General features: G+C 28.2%; 1 protein-coding gene across 3 annotated transcripts in view; it reads left to right on the top strand.

Annotated features, from left to right (window-relative positions):
- The window catches only part of Slmap (Sarcolemma associated protein), a gene marked incomplete at its 3' end in the record, with an annotated part of 47,284 nt that overhangs the window by 25,651 nt on the left and 3,941 nt on the right, over positions 1-17,692 (top strand). For 2 of the 3 annotated variants that reach the window (XM_067044725.1, XM_014436574.2), the window contains 9 exon segments: positions 1,065-1,212; positions 3,070-3,136; positions 5,371-5,443; positions 7,055-7,222; positions 8,850-8,992; positions 11,067-11,202; positions 13,198-13,408; positions 15,677-15,783; positions 15,854-15,938. In XM_067044725.1, coding sequence (XP_066900826.1) covers positions 1,065-1,212; positions 3,070-3,136; positions 5,371-5,443; positions 7,055-7,222; positions 8,850-8,992; positions 11,067-11,202; positions 13,198-13,408; positions 15,677-15,783; positions 15,854-15,938 — 1,138 coding nt within the window. 3 annotated transcript variants of the gene reach the window in all.

The raw sequence follows: 17,692 nt of genomic DNA, 5'->3' as shown, positions 1-17,692 counted from the left end.
ACTTCCTTAATGTCTGTGTTATTATGATATTAGCTACTCCCCAATGTCTGAAACAAGAAGGTTATTTTGGCATGGAAACTCATTTGTTCTTTTCAAATTTAAATTATATTTGTTAATCATAAAATTATAAGCAATGATTACATCTTTTATTTCAAAAAGTTTAGTACTTTACATTGTTGACCTTATTTTTATTCTGATGTTATAAGTGTTTAATAATTATTATTGTGCATGGTACATAATAACATTATTTTGTCTTTTAAAAATATTAATGTTAATTAATTGCAGTTGTATTAATGTGAATTAGCCATTTGGACTTATTGATATCATGAACTTAACATCTCAGTTTATGATGCATGATCTTCAATTTTTTTACTTTTGATGAAATAATTATTGTTTTCCATGTAATTCTCTTTTTACAAGCATATTTTTTTATTACTTCATCAGTGTATGTCTTTAACAGCTAAATTTAAAACATATTATCTTTAAATTATTATTAAAAATTAGTCCAAGGACTACCTATCCATAATTCAACATTATGTCGTTACGTTATTACTGATTTTTTTAGGTTTTCAAGACCTTTCATAAAACAATAAGTCATCATCAAAATTATTTTGAATGCTATAGACTATTATAAATATTTCCCCTCATAATAAACTAGAATAAAAGGTATTTTTGATGTAGATTTTGCTTTTTAAATTCATCATGCTCCATGAGGGGAGGGGGAAACAATTATTTATCTTAACTATCAGTTTATATGGGGGATTTTTTAAATAATCTCCCATAATGTCTTGTTTCAACAGCTCTTATGTATTACCTTCAGGTTTAAAGAAATGAGAGGAGCAGCCACTGGTGGTCTCTTGGGTCTCTCCCATTTAAACAGCTGGTGGTATGTTCCTGTACCTGAAGATAACATGTATATGAGCTGTTGAAAATGGTTCTTAATCGTACAAGTAAAGTAATTATAAGAGATATTTCTTCTTTAATGTAAGTAATAAAGTACCCCCATCAACCAATTTTACTCTGTTAATAAACAATTATTATAAGTACATCTTAATGTTTTACAGTTTTATTTGCAAGACACTAAAAGCAGCAATGGTACATTTGTCAACAATCAGAGGTTGAGTAAATCAGGTGAAGAAAGTTTGCCAAGGGAGGTATGCTCCGGGGACATCGTTCAGTTTGGGGTAGATGTGATCGAAAATACCAGAAAAGGTATTGAAAAGATATACAATATTTAGTTTAATAAGCAGTTATGTAAAATTTATTTCTTGATCAATATATGTGAGCTTGCTATACCATAATGGAATGGTATGTGATATTTCTGAAAAAAAAAAAAAAAATATATATATATATAAAATAACTATAAAATATGTAAATAACAATAAAATTGTACTTTGGAAACTTCCATTTCATTGGGTGTACCACCAGTCAGTAGCTTCTCAATTTTTTGCAGTCATAGTTTATTATTCTGTTTGTTACTTTTTATAATTTTAAGGAAGATGGTCAGAGTGTAGTCAAACAAGTTTTTGTTTGGGTTCTAAAAACCTTCAAATAAATCCCCCTTCCAAAATATGATTTCCTTTATATTATTTCCTGATATATATATATATATATATATATATATCAATAGACTATCACCTTACCATCAATGGTTTCAATTTCTTGTGGATGATCAGGGCCCTGTTTCATAATAAAGTACAAACTAATACTATTAGTCTTGTCGATTTAACTCTTAATACAATTACACTGACTTGTGCAATAGTAACTTGTACTTTAGTACTTTTTAACTCCTGTAATATCATTAATAGTGATTAAATATTATGAAAAAATATAAGTATTAGTATGATTACCACACTAGTTTCGATACTTGTACTATGAACCAATACTATTAGCTTTCATTATGAAACAGGCCCCAGGTCATGGTGCGTTGTTTATGTCAAAATAACCTGCTCGAAACTTGGCAAACAAACTTTGGCACGTGAGCTCTGTTAAGGCATTATCCCCATAGACCCCGCATATTTTTTTATGTGCCTCTGCATCTCGCTTTCCTTTTTTGAAGTGATAAAGAAATCATGCACAATATTTCCGTTTACCTTCTCAGCTGGATCACAAACACAATACTGACCTGCTCACCACCCTTAAATACATCTATGCTGTTCGAGAATTGGTCAGAAACTAACTATTTCTGTTGATTAAGCACAGCCAATGCTTAATGCAGTCTACTACATAATTACAATTAAAAGGTTTTTTCAATTTTCTTCTCTAGTTTGTTGCAATTTTATTTTTAAAATGAAGTATTAATTATTCCTTCAGTTTTTACAAACTTCAAATACTTAGTAGGCCATCAGCCAATGTATACTATAAAACAAATACCCACCATAATATCCAGGTTTTTAACAGAAGGCTGTTGTGCTGCTGACCTTAAGAATTTTATCTTTTAAATTGTATTATTTAAAGTATTAAATTTTATAATCCAAGCTCTCAAAATGTTCAAATATCAAAATTTGGTCAAGTAAATGTTGCTTACTAATATAATGTATTAAAATGCAAATTAATACTTTTAATAAACCTATATATCAACAACATTATTTATAAATTACAAATAATTCATAACTTAAAAATATAACACAAGTTTTAATCCTTTTAAGTCCTATTTATTCATAGTATTTTAGATAAACTAAATCAATATATTTTCCTTTTAATGTTTTTATACATTGAACTTAGCTAATATTGATTCTGTTTTATATAATAGTTCTTTATCTTATTTTAATACATTGCTTTTACCAATGTTTATTTACTGTTCATGGCAACAGTCAGTATTTTTTGGAATGAATAATTTAATATGGGATGAGTGAGAGATTAAAACAGACACAGGAAATAATAAAATAAAAAAAATATGACAATTTAATTGCTAGAAGAGAAAACCAAAATAATAAAACAAAATAAAAATGTATTATTATTTTATGTAATTGTAGATTGATAAGCATGTAGTGTCATTTAGCAACCCAGTATATTTGGGTAGTACTGCTTATTAAAAAATAAAGTATTTTTCTATTTTTTTTTTTCTAGTTACCCATGGGTGTATTATTGCTAACATCAAGTTATACCTTCCTGATGGTAAAGAAGCCAAAGCCAGGTAGGTAGTATGTCTGTTATATTACTAATTTTTTTTTTATATATTATTGATTTATTCATCCTCAGAATACCACTATTCCAAGAAGGTTATTAACTTAAAACATCATGTGAAAGTTGAAATCTTAATTGAAATTTCTGTTTAGTAAAAATATGTAAATAACACTGTTAACAGATAAAACCTATATGTAATATTAAAGACACAAGTAGTACTGTATACTTAATTCTCTGAGTATTCTGTTTTTGTGTTAAATATTATAGACAGATTAATCTGGAATAGTTTTACAGTGTAATAGGTTTTTTATTATTTGTGGATTGAATTTCTTTTGTTTTTTAATCATGAGTATTTTTTCTAATCATCTTTAATACTAATTAAGCGGAGGATCTTTTAATTAAGCATATTTTTATATTGTTTTATAAAGTATAATAAAATAATGATACATTGTTTTATCAAGTTTAATAATGTTAATTTAGTGAAACTATATTTGTAGTAGAAGCAAGAATTTAACAATTATATGAGATATCCAAGGATTATCTGAGATATTCGATATTAAAAATTTATAATGATAATAATGTTAATTCAGGAGGGGGAATAAATAAACAAACTTGGAAATATACATAACAGTAAATTAAGTAGATAGTAGTAGATTAATACCAATAGAAGATAAATTATAATATTCTAGTGGTAAGAATTATACAAACTAAATAGTAATTTTTGTTTTAAAAATGCAGTGTTCTAGTAAATATTGAAATAAACACAATGAAAGGTGTGGAAATAAATTTAAATGGTGAGTAATGAAATAAAGATAATAAAAAATGTAATTAATGTCTAAAAATAGTGAAAAACAACATAATGAAATGAAAGAAAATGATATATATGATATAAAGGGCAAGAAAGAAAACATAATATATGTTATAATAGAGAAAAGCTACACAGTAATATAGATGAGTAAAAATTAATAAGCTAAAAAAATATGCAGTGTCCAGAAGAGTAAATAAGGAAGAAACAAGAGGAAAAAGATTTGTGAGTGTGGGAAAATAAAAAAAAGAAATTTAAAAAAAAGACAGAGAACTTACGACTCAAACAAAGATTCCATTATGGGGGAACAAATTCATCCACTAGATGGCAGGCCTACCAGTACAAAAAAAAAATGTTGAACCAAGCAGACATTGTTACTATGAAAGTTAGATTGTTAGATTAAATGAATAAAGTAGAAAAAATGAAATGTAATATAAGGTTTATAGAGTAAAATTAGAAAATAACCATTAGATTTTAGATATTTCACACTAGTTCTTTTCTAATTTTACTCAACAAACCTTTTATTACATTTCATTTTTTTCTACTTTATTTATTTCATATCATACTTTTATTTTTCATACTGATACTAATTTAGATACATGTTTCTATTTAATTATTTTTTATCCTGTTTTACACAATCAACTACAAAGGAAAGAGATTATTATAACAATCAAACAATTACCTTTTTTTTAATTTCATACTGTGCATGGCAGTAGGCATGTGAGGACACACAGATGCATTGGTTAACATGTTTATGTAACTACTACTCTACTATATGTAACATCTAGCTTTGCAATATTGTTGTCTTATGTGAGTGCCATGTATTGTTTTATTGTTAAGAAGTTCTTCTGTTAGAGTCTTGTTTAGTTTTCCATATTGTGTTGTCCATGAAATAAAATATAATCAACTTATGAAATATTTTTGGTCATCTAAGCTTTCTGATTATGCCCCATGATTACTTATGTGTATATTCTATTTTAACTACCCATCTTTCATGCTAATCTCTTCATCAATTAATATAACAATCTTAATATGACAATTAGATCTCCCAATTCCAAAATCTTCATTAGTTAAAACTTATAAATATTTAAACATTGTTTACATTTCTCCAATCATAATTTATCGTTATTTGTTTGTTTAAAATAATAATAATAATTTTAGAGGCATGTATTTATATGATACTTTTAATTATTATTATTTTATTAGTATAAACATTTACTGTCATGATTTTTATTTTGTCATATGTTTTGAGAGTTAAAGATGCTCTTCATGTCTTCTCAAATAATATCCAAAACAGAATATTTGAATCTTTTCCTTTTCATGAACTGAAAGATGTTTGATGCCCCAGCAACCTTGAGTGGGCATAGAATGCAATTAATCTCAATAAATGTTCATTTTTATGCGACTCATTTTTTTTTCATGAAAAAAAATTATTTCAGCCAATCTTCATCAATCATCTCATCAAATGCTGTTCCTGTTGAAGATCTGTATGAGCTTCATCAATATCTACAGGTATTATGTTATGTATTATGTTTTATACTTTTAATTGATTCATACCAAATGAAACATTTAGATTTGAAAATATAAGCGCTTATGCTTCCTTGGAATTTTATTTAGTTTTAATGATATTGACTTGTTTGAATAGGGAAAGAAATTGGGACTTACTGAATAGTGAATGAAAATTGGAACATCAATTTTAAAGTTGGGTCAACAATCTTTTTTTTAGGGGGTTAATCATTAAAAATTTTACTTTTTGAAATTTTTCCGTCTGTCGTAGGCTTAAAGTTTTAAATATGCCCATTTTCAAGTTTAAAACTATAAATAGGTTAGAATTCGTACAGATAAGTGAGTAATGAAAATGTGACTCTCTGCCTGTGAGTTAATAAGTTGCACCAGGCGTTCTGTAGTACAGTGAAACCTCTGTTGTAAACAGACACTCGTGGTCCAATAGTTTTGTCCATTGCCACGGGGTATCCTCTGAGAAAGATAAGAGGACAGTAGAAAAAAAAAAACCGTGCCCGTGTAGGCCTCGGCGCTTCGCGCCGAGGCAACATGTTTCCGTGACAACGTATACTCTATGCTAATCCTCTTACCCCCACCACCTCACTCTTACCCATCCCCACCACTACCTTCTCCGTTACGGGACACTTTTGCCTGCATGACTCTCAGCATCTATAATCCTCTTACCCCCACTACTACACTACTAATTACCTCCCCCACAATCTACTTCCGTTACGGGACACTTTTTCTAACATGGCATCCCGCAAAATGATTTATAAGACGTTGTCACGTCAAAAGAAAATGTCACTTTCAAGTGAAAGAGTTGGAAGAACAAGGCTAAGCTGTTGAAAATTGCCTTTGAAGAAGTAAAAAAGAAACAGGTTTTGTAACGTTTAGTCCATTCATGCATATTTGTAAAATGATTTTAAATTTGTAAATAGTGTTTTTTTAAAATATCAATGTCCTATAATTAACTTTTTAAACCTTCTACTCCCAACTGTCTACTCCAAAGTTTTAACTGTATCAACATTTCATAAGTTCTTTTGATAAGTTGAAAATTGTAGTAGTGAATAAAGTATAACAATTAGTATTTGATGCATTTCTGGAAGGTAGCAAATATTATAGATTTGAGTAAATTTTGCAAAATTTGGAAAAACCTGGAAAGATCAGGACATTTCTTCAAGCTACTTTGCTAGAAACCGTGTGCTATCTCATGCCACCATTTTATTTTTATTCTTTCAGGTCTAATGCAACTTCATCTTCTTTTATAAAATCTTTGTTTTCTTCCAATAAGGAGCATTTTTTACCACATTCCTCAGAGAAAATACCTTGTTAGTAGTCCCTCCATATGTCCTAAATATAAGGCGCAGAAAGATTATATCTATTCCTTCTCTTATCTGTTGTTTCTAATTGATTTTTTTTTTAATTCATGAAGCTTTACAGTATACCTAAATCAATATTAATACTCCATGGTCTACCATCATTAAGGGTTAAAGTAAGACTTCTATAGCCAAAAGCGAATACATTTTAAATTTTCGATGCTGTAACTCTTGAATTGTATAATATATCTATATTATTATTATACAGAAAATCGTTTTCTAACTCAGTTAATATTGTATTTAGGAAGCATCACAGCGGGAGCATATGCTAGAAACAAAGTTATTCGCACTTCAAGAAGTCTTAAATAGCATTAAGGAAGCTGCTGATCAAGGTTGGAAAGCACTTATTGCTGAGGACAGACTTTTGACCCGTGTTGAAACTTTAGAAAATCAGCTTCAAGCTTATTCCAAGGTAATTTATATTTTCTTGTACACTATCTGTATTTTTCAAATTGAATTGTGTGGGTTTATTTTTCATGCAACTTTAATTTTTTTATTTATAATCTTAAAATTCTTTCTTGAGACTGGCAAATTTTTTACTAAATAATTCAAAAACACTATCCAAATTATAGTCTCAAAACATTTATTTCATTTACACGTCCAACGTTTCGGCCAATTCGGCCATCTTCAGGGACATCTACTTAATTTACTATGAGACATATCATTTAACCATTTTAAAAAAACTCCATACAGGCTATTCTGCCCAGGTCAAAACATTTATATCTATTATGTCAAAAATACATTAAAAATCACAGTCTAACTATTTCTCTCTTACCACTATTTTATACACTTTTATTACATTTTTGAATTATTTAGTAAAAAATTTAATTTTTTTTTTTTACTCCAATCTTTTAATTTTAGAGATGAATTTCACTTTATTGAACTTTTTAGTTAAAAAGTTAAAATCTTTCATATTCAAGGACAATGAATGTGCTTCTTTCCTTCAAAATATCAATTATGTTTTTCTCTATCTATTTTTACTAAATGATGTGTTATATTTCACCATGATTAATATGAGGAGAAGATGATTGTGGGTGCAGTCAGCAAAAATTTCACAAATAAAGAAAAACTTATTTATTTGTGCCAACAAAGGCCTTTATCAGGGCTGAAAAAACAAAAAAGAAATAACAACCATAACTCAAGGAAACTTAAAAATAAAAGGATAATAATTATATAATAAATAATAAATAAATTAAGTAGATAGTAGTTGATTGACGATAGAGGTAAGAATTATACAAAATAAATGATAAAAATTACAAACAGAAAATGTTCAAAAAATAAACATAATGAAAGGTGGGGAAGAAAATGTAAATTATGACTAATAGAATTAACATAATAAGATATGTACTGGTATTTGGTGGGGGGAACAAGTTTAGCAAGTGGGCCTAGTGGTCCTTTTTGCCACCCCTGAAGGCTACCTGGGTAATCAGGTTCCGAACCGAGCACACTGGGATCTGCACCCCAACCTGCACGGTTGTCACGTCTCTTAATTAGATATGTAAGTAGTGTCTAAAATAATGATAAACAATTTAAATCAACATAATGAGATGTATGAAACAAAACTATATATATGATACAATGTGCAAGAAAAAAAAAATGTTATAATAGATAAAATATGCAAAGTAATATAGATGAGTAAAAAAAAAGTTATAATAAATATAGAGCTCTTGGAAAAAAGCAAATAAGGAAGAAGGCAGAAGAGATATGGAAAATGGGAAAGAAAGAAATATTAGAAAAGAAAGGTAGACTTATATGCTGCTCTGGAGCACACCTTTTTACCAATAATAACTTTTATTATTATAGTATTTATATTAAATATGGTCTATTTAATATAGTATAGAACTTGTACATAAATGTCCTTTGTAAAACATTTTTGGATAAACTGTTACAAAAAAGGTATTAGAGAGTGTAAATTAAAACAAGAACTTTTTTTTAGAAGAAGCTTTTATACCAGATAGTGTTATTTCAATAATTTTAGTTTATCATTATGTAGATTTCATTTTACAAACTTTTCATTTAAATAGTTATTTGTTTTGTAGAATTTTGGTGAAGAAAAACTGAAAGAAGAATTAGTAAAATTACAAGAGGAAAAAAATCAGTATCAGTGTACTGCCAAAGAGTTTCTAAAAAAGGTTTTAGATGAAAAACTAGAAGCTGTTCAGAAATGTCAAGAAGTTAAAAGGTTTGCATTAATTTTAATGTTCTATTTTTTTGACCAACTTGTTTGTCTTATGTTGGGTTGTAAAATAAGTTCATAGCGGTTTTCAATGTCTCAATTTGATCCTCTCTGTGTTTATAAAGATTATAATAATGGGTGATGGATTGTAATGAGGAGTTATAAATGTTTGCTTGGTCAATAATGTTTACATATTCTAAAAAAGGATTAGTTAAGATGCTTTTATGCATCAGTTTCAACCGAGATTCCTTATCTTTAACTGGTATTTTGCTTGCTCAAAATGGAAGAGAAAAAAATTCATTTCCGTCATTCAATGATTTTTTATTTCTGAAAAGGAAAATCCGTTGTACAGACGGTTAAAAAAAATTGCAGTGTGTGTGGTGATGTTGCCTTAGGTGATAGCACCATCTGTAAGTGGTTTGTTTGGTTCAGAACCAGAAATTTTGAGTTGGAAGACGCAAAGTGTTCGGGTCGTCCTTCAACTGTTGATGATGACCAAGTTCAAGTATTGGTCACAAACAACCTTCACTCTACGACATGGGATATCGCATAAACGCTTAACATATCTCGTGCAAGTGCTTAAAATCATTTGGGGGCTGCGGATTTGTTTCTCAAAGTGATATATGGGTTCTTCATAATTTGACGGAAAAGAATTTATTGGACTGCATATCCATTAGCGATTCCTTCCTGAAACGCAATGTTAATGATCCATTTTTAAAGAGGTTGATGACTGGGGATGAAAAGTAGGTCCTGTACAATAATATTGTGAGGAAAAATTCCTGAGGAAAACTAACTGACCTACCGTTAGCGATGCAAAAAGCAGGATTACATCCAAAAAGGTTACGCTGTGCATTTGGTGGGATTGAAAAGGTGTCCTTTATTTTGAGCTCCTCCTGCCCAACCAGACCATTAATTCTGCAGTACACTGCACCCAGTTGGAACAATGAAAGGCAGCGGTTGAACAAAAGCGTCCAGCATTGGCTAATCATAAAGGCATAGTTTTCCATCACAATAACGCCAGTCCTCATGTGTCTTTGCAGACCCAGAAATTATTAGAGTTTGGCTGGGATATGATCCCTCACCCACCCTATTCACCAGACCTTGCCCCTATGGATTTTTACTTATTTCGGGCCCTTCAAAACTCTCTTAACAGGAAACACTTTAATTCGCTCGAGGACTACAAAAGGCACATAAAGGAGTTAATTTCGCAAAAATCTGAGAAGTTCTGGGAGGACGGAATTAAAAAATTACTTGAAAGATGTTAACATGTAATAGATCAAAATGGGTCATATATAATTGATTAAAAATATTTACAAGAATCTGAAGTTTTTATTGAAATCATCAGTGAAAAATGCTACAAACTTTTTATCCTGTGCATGCACCACCATCACCAATTTTTCTATCTCGCCCATTACAAGGGTTGTACTAATCTCATTCTCCTGACCATTGAGGTCTTCTCTGCATTAAAGCTTACAATATAGAATTGATTTTTGATATTATTATAAATTTATTGTTTTAAAATTTTGATCAATTCTTTCTATCCACAAACTTCTCCTTATAGCTCCTTCATAAAATATTCAAAGTTAGTCATAATTATTATTTCATATGATAATTAGATGTTTTAATAACAGTTTTAAGTAAGTAAAAATAGAAGGGTTTAAAATTTATTACATTATATTATTATATAGTTTTAGTTTGAAGATATGTCGTCAATGGCTACAAATTACATGTTTTCATATTTCCAGTACTTCCATGGATATAAAAATACCTCTACAATATAAATATGTTTGTGGTGGTGGTTAGAGTTTTCAAGCCTCATGAAATATAGGATTTCTCTGGTCTTTAAAGAGAAATTATGTAGGCTAGGTGGTCTTTTATTTTGCTGTCAGTAAGATGTAGTCCTCTTTACAGGTGTTTGTAAAACTTAACTGCAGTTGCTTCTCTTGGATTATATAATTATCCATGTAAATTATTGGCTTCACCATTATACTACTTCCTTGTAGGCTGTCATTGGGACCATTGTTATTATATATCAAAATTTTCCAATTTTATTCACCTGCCATATTTATTGTTGTTTCAGGTCACTTGTCAATGTTGAAGCAGCATATTCTAGTCTAACTGATGAAATGACAAAAAGTCATGCTCATATTCAAGAATTAGCTCATAAGTTAAGTATTCAACTAGCAAAAAATGCAGATGCAGAAGCTAAAATTCAAGTATGTTTTATATTTTATTAATCAATAATCTGGCTTACTATTTTACTCTATTTAGAAATAATTTACATTATTAAAAACTATAGTTAATTATGTTATTATAAATTACTTATCAAACCCATAATATTGATGTTGATATCAAAGATGTATTACTCTGCTTTTTCTTGATTAATTGAACATCCAATTATATATATTTTTTTAAATATTTTACAATGTTAATTAGCATTTTTTGTTTTTAATTTAATTTTCCCTCGTCTTTCAACAATTAGTATAACTGAGCTAGAATAGTCAATCATATCACTAGCCAACTCTTTCCATTATTATTTACTCTTCAAATGACATTTTTTAATGCATAACAGCTGAATTTATTTAATAAAATCATTGAAGCTGGTGGATAATATTACTTTATAATGACCATAAATAAACTATTTAATATATTGGAAGATTATTGATTGACTGTGTGTATAGATGAATGGTCCGGGTGCGGTCAAAAAAACTCAAATAGTATAATTATTTACTATTTGAGTTTTTTGACCGCACCCGGACCATATTCCATTCATTTATTTAATATATTGTTTTAGTAAATACAAAAATCTATAACTAAAATTCGATTATTTGAAATCCTTGGAGGAAATGGAGGGATGTTAAAATTAAATTATCAGACCCAGTTCTTTCAAAGGATTTGTTTTTCAATGTAGTGTAGTAGAGATACCATTTTTGCTTACTTACAGTAGGATAAAATTGATAATCAGATATGTTGTATGTATTGTCCCTCTCTTAGTTCATTATATTTAAGATAAAACATTGGTACTCTAATAACTGAAAATTTGATTTAATTAATATTTATTATGTGTCTTTTTTTATGTTATTTCAGATGTTTCTAAATAAATTTGAACAATATTAGAGCCATTATAGTCAAATTCCCCTGGAGGAGCCTAAATAAAGTTCGAATTCACTTACTTTACTTGTGATTTCTTTTCCCGCCCTTTAAGCTTTTTAGAATTGTGTTAGGATTTGGTTATATTTCTTAATATGAGAATAGTTTTACTTGGGAGATGATATTATTATGAAATCCTTTACTTAGCCCCCATTAAGAGTATCAACCTCAGAATCCTATTATGTTTTTATTACTTTTTTTCTAATAAAAAAGTATGATTATTATTAACGATTTTCAAATACTTATTTTTCATTGAGTCTCAAAAAAATTATTTTTTTAGGGTTGTTCAATTTTAAAATGATTAGTTTTAAAGCTTTTAACTGTTTAAATATTTCTTTTCAGCTTAAACATGGAAATGTGATTGCTGTTAAAACATTAAATATTAAACATTTAGTTTTTAATATTATCCATGGGCTTTTAAAAATTATTAGTCACGTTATGAGGCGTTTTGGTGGTGATTTAAGTTCTGTTTTTTTGGAGTTATGTTTTCCCAAAAACTCCCAAACAAAAGATGCAGAGAGAAACTTTTTTTTTTTATAAAAATTGTGTTTTTTTAAAGGTGATTTTTAATTTTATAAATAATATTTGTCTTCCAGAACTGATTCTGGAAACAAAACAGTATCATATCCCAAAATAGAAAAACAATCAAAATGATTGTGCTTATGTTTTTATTACCAAGTTGAATCAGCTGTCAACATTTTATTTGATCATTCTTTTCCTTTGTAGTTTATTTACTGTTTTTTTTTTCTTTTTGTCTGCTACTAAAATGGTCACCAGCTCTTATGTTTATTGGTGTGTACTTTTTATTAATCACACTGTTGTGATGTGGTACCGTACCACATGTTGTGATGTGGTACCGTACCACACAGAGAATGGATGATGGTAACATTTTATTCAGTTCATAGATAAAATATTAAATGCTACAGGTTTAAAATTTTGTTATTATGATATAATGTGACAAGAAAAACAGAGTTTTCTTGACCCAATGACAAGTTAAATAAATTGTAATTTATTTCTTTGACTAAAAATTAATGAAGTCCTCTAAGCATACTATTTTTCAGGACTTAGAAGCTAAGCAGGTTAAAACTATTGAAAGGTTAGAAAATAGAAATAAAGAATTAGAAAAAATGTTGGCATTAAGACATGCAGCTGAAGAGAGTTTGGAAAAACAATTGACTGATCTTCGAACAGCTGAAAATATTGCTAATGAAAAAGCCATGGCTTATGAATTACAGCTTAAAGTACTAAGTAATTTTCCTTCTGCTGATTTAGGTGAGAATGTAAATAAGATTTTTTATTGTCAGATTTATGTTAGATAATTTTAAGAAAATGATTGATACCTCTCATAAATCTGATCCCTGTTTATAAAGATTTATATATTAATTCTACATGCATACATATAAATCTATGATACTAGCAGGGTCCATATTTCAATCCTCATTTATTTTTCTTGAATAAAATTAGATATTTTTATTGTTATTTTATGTATTGTTTGTATTCAGACGATCAGTGGCTTAGACAATAATAGCTATTAATGCTTCCTTAACCAGCAAGGAATAATAAAAAACAATAACTTATTATTATTAAATTTTGTACTTCATTTAATTGTGTATTAAATAGTTCTGTGCTAAACATGAATGTTTATTATATTTTTTGACTGTAGATTATAATAATATATTAGAAGCTAAACTTTGTTTAGTAAAATTGAATCCTTTTTTTATTTTAAAAAATTACTATATTGGCATAATCAAAGTAATCTTACATCTGCCTTATTGTTGTTCCAATCCATACTTAATGCTGTTGTGTATTTAATTAACTTCTCAAAAACAGCAGTCAGAAACACATCTAGTTTCTTTACTTACTATAGATAAGTCTGTTGGATACTTTAAATGACCCTCAAAATGATGTTCGTCACTGTTTTTATATAAAGTAGTAAATAGAATATTACAGAATTCAATTATCACAGAAATACGAAATTACTGTAGGCAGGTTTCATGTACTAGAGTTGTTGTTTTTTTTGTGAAATTTTCATATCTATATATAATTTGTGAACAATCACTTCTAAAATTGACATCGGCATTTAGAATATGATGATAATATTGATTGTAAGTTTTTATTTATCGATGTTCTACAATAAGCTTGGTTTCTCCAAACTTTTAGCTCATTGAGTGCCACACTCTTCTGAGGAAGAAAGAAACTTTTATGTTCAAGGTTGGCAGCGGCTTGTTATTATTAGGCTGAGAGAAATCTTTTCTCACCATTATACTGCATAGAGCAAATAGTTGAGCAAAAAATGGCGAAGAATCAGAGAGGTGGCCCTTAGTGTAAGCCAAAGTAGAATCTAAAGAGGGAACAGAAGATGGTACCAATCATCAAAGATATTGAATATCATTTTACTGTATGACAATGCCTGGGGCTTTGGCTTATTTCACATGCTAAAAGCTGGATGAAATGTATTGGAAAATATAAACACATCTACCATATAGTCTATATTTACCACCATATGACTATCTGATGTTTGACCATTGAAAGAGGCCATAGATGGTAGTTTCACTGATCATACAGGGGTTGAGAGTTTGTTGCACAACTAACTGAAGGTATACCTCTTATTTTTGCAGTTAAATATAAAAAAACTTCCAATTTGGTGTGTAAAAGGTGTAAATGAGGATGATTGTGAAGATAACCATTTACCTGTCATTAAATTTTTAAAAACAAATTCTCATTTGTTTTTAATGATCTTCATAGTTGATCATTAATTATTAATTACAATAATATATTCATTTCAATAAAAATGATTCAGCCTAGATCATTAAATGAATTTTTACTTTTATATTATAAAATAAATTTGACCAATTTTCTATTTATATTATTAGATTATAAAAGTTGATGCTATTTAGAATTGTATTTGATTAAGCCCGTTCGTGTGAAAATATGTGATTATCTCCTAACTCCTAAAAAACTTCTATGAGTATCCCTATGCCTCCAACATCATTTAAACTTCTGTTGGAATCTACAATTATGTAATGGTGAATGAAATGTCTTGGCATATAGGCCAACAGAAATGCTCCATGAATGATGTGTAGAAAAATTGTATTATGTGAAATAATTTCCTTAAGATTGATTACCTAGAATATGTAAATGTACAGAATATTTGATGAAACTTTTTTACTAGTAAGCAAAGACAATAATGAAAGAAGAACAGTAATCAAATATGTCAATGCTGATTAAAATTGCTATTTTAGATTTGAAAATTAATCAGGAAAATCTAAAGAGCAATCCAGATGCTATACCCTGCTACAAACGATAATAATATTTGTTAAAAGTGGATGTGTTTACTTTGTTAAAAATGTACTCACTGTACCATTATTATATTTTTAAATCTGTTGTTGAAATTATTTTAATGTTTGTCTCAGTACATTTCCATAAATTATCTGTTATTGTTTATCAGTTATATTTATCAACCCAAAAACAGATATCTTAAGATTTGATCTTTTATTTTCTTTCTTGTTTCATTTCATAATTATCTTAATTTTTTTTTAGAAGGAATTGAAATTAATGAAGGTGATAGTTTGGATGGTCTTTCATTAAAAAGCTTTGAAGCTAATATGATAGAAACAGATATGCAAGAAAGTTCTAATTCATTTTCTGTAAGTGGTATCAAAACTATTTTAGGTTATTTGTTATAATTTTGGACTTATATTTGTTTGATATTTTTAGTATTGTAAAACTGAAAAAGGTGCTTTGAATGGTGGATGTAAAGAAACCAATAACTTTGCTGATTCAGAATTAACTGACTTGAAAGGTAAATGTATGACCATATTTATACTGTAATTTTATTAAAAATTGTCTAAAAACAGTAAGCAGAAATATATCTGTAGACAGAGTGCTTTGTTCCAATTATTTTGCTCATTAAAACACTTGTGTTGTATTTTACGTTTTATCCAATGAAATATTGTGGCTTGGATTTTATTTTATGTTTTACCTTATGAAATACAGTGGCTTAAGATTATGTAATACATAGTTTAATTATTCTTTTGATGGATTACATTATCAGTGGTGCTAGAATGTTGAAAAATAAACACTTTGGTTTGTAAATTATTAAATATTGTATTTTATATTGAAAAAAAAATTATAGTATGCCCTATCTTTTTAAGTGTCATGTATTCTTCATTGTAATAATTTCAAGGGGTGACAGTCTTAAAACTGCATACATATTTTTTACTCAAGAATTGGATAATCTTTTGGACCTCAAATTATCCATTTTCAAATCCAATCACTGATATCAGACATTAAATACTGTCAACCATCTTCTAAAAATATATATATAAATTACTTTGCTCTAAATTATAGACTTTTAAAAAAGCATGTTCTATTATTTTAATTAAAATCACTTGTATTTTATATTGGAAAAAAAATAATAGTATGCACAATTTATTTTTCTCATTTTCTATTATTTCAATATTTTCATGTCATTCGATGTTCTTTAAGATCATGCATGCTCTCCAATACATACTAAATCCAATATAATATTATTATCCACCATCTAAAAACATAATGTTATCTCATTAAAATACACATTCACCTTTTATAAATACAATCAAGAAAAAGCCAAGCCATTACATAGTATTAGAGTACTTGTCTTATTGTCCTTAAAATTCATTCTTATTTAATTAAACATAATTTGTTATTTTTTACTTTCTCTTACCTTTTTATGGAATATATATTATGGGGAAGGGAGTATTGTGTACGTGCAAAATTTCTAATTTGAGTTTTTGACAAAAATGCACATTTTGAGGTCCCCTGAATCCAAGTAACCAAATCTCCCATAATGGTTTGGTAATATAAATTGGTTCAATCATTTTTTTAATTTTTAGCTTTATTTGAAATTTTCTAGTCACCGAAATCAAAATTATGATTATTGCCCATGCTATGCTCAGCTAGTGCTGTAATGTTAATATTATTTGGCTTTGTTACATTCATTTTGTGCTGATTTATTTTTATTTTAAAATTTTTCCATGTCTCACCAATATAATATTGATCTGGGTAATGTTGACATTCAATTTTGTAAATGAAATCCTGTTTGCTATAATATTCTATTTTGTCTTACTGTCATATTTGTAATGTACTTATTTAATTTATTATTGATATCTGATCCACCTTCTCTATCTCCATGCTTATTTATTACCAACCACTCTGTACTTGGATTAAGTGCCTGTTTAATTTATTTCCTTCATGAAAACTTCATTATTTTTATGGAAAAAAAATCGCTTTATATTGTCAGCTTGTCTTTCCATCATTGATCCAACCGTCGTGTTATGAAATGATGTCTTATTCATTATAAAGGATTTGAGTTATCTTCAGATATGGTAACAACAAATCCGTCATAAACCTACTATTTTCTACCTTATTCTAATGTGTGAACTCTTTTAAACGAATTAGAACTAAGTTAACTAACAAATTTATAAATATTATAAAGAGAATTGAGTATTATATCCTCATATTGTACTGAACACAATATATATATATATATATATATATATATATATATATATATAT

Source organism: Halyomorpha halys, unplaced genomic scaffold, assembly GCF_000696795.3.
Source record: "Halyomorpha halys isolate HHAL.00 unplaced genomic scaffold, Hhal_1.1 Scaffold1991.1, whole genome shotgun sequence".
NCBI classification, from domain to species: Eukaryota; Metazoa; Arthropoda; class Insecta; order Hemiptera; family Pentatomidae; genus Halyomorpha; species Halyomorpha halys.
The sequence above is the reverse complement of the archived record's forward strand: the minus strand, read 5'-3'. Positions and strand labels throughout refer to the sequence as shown.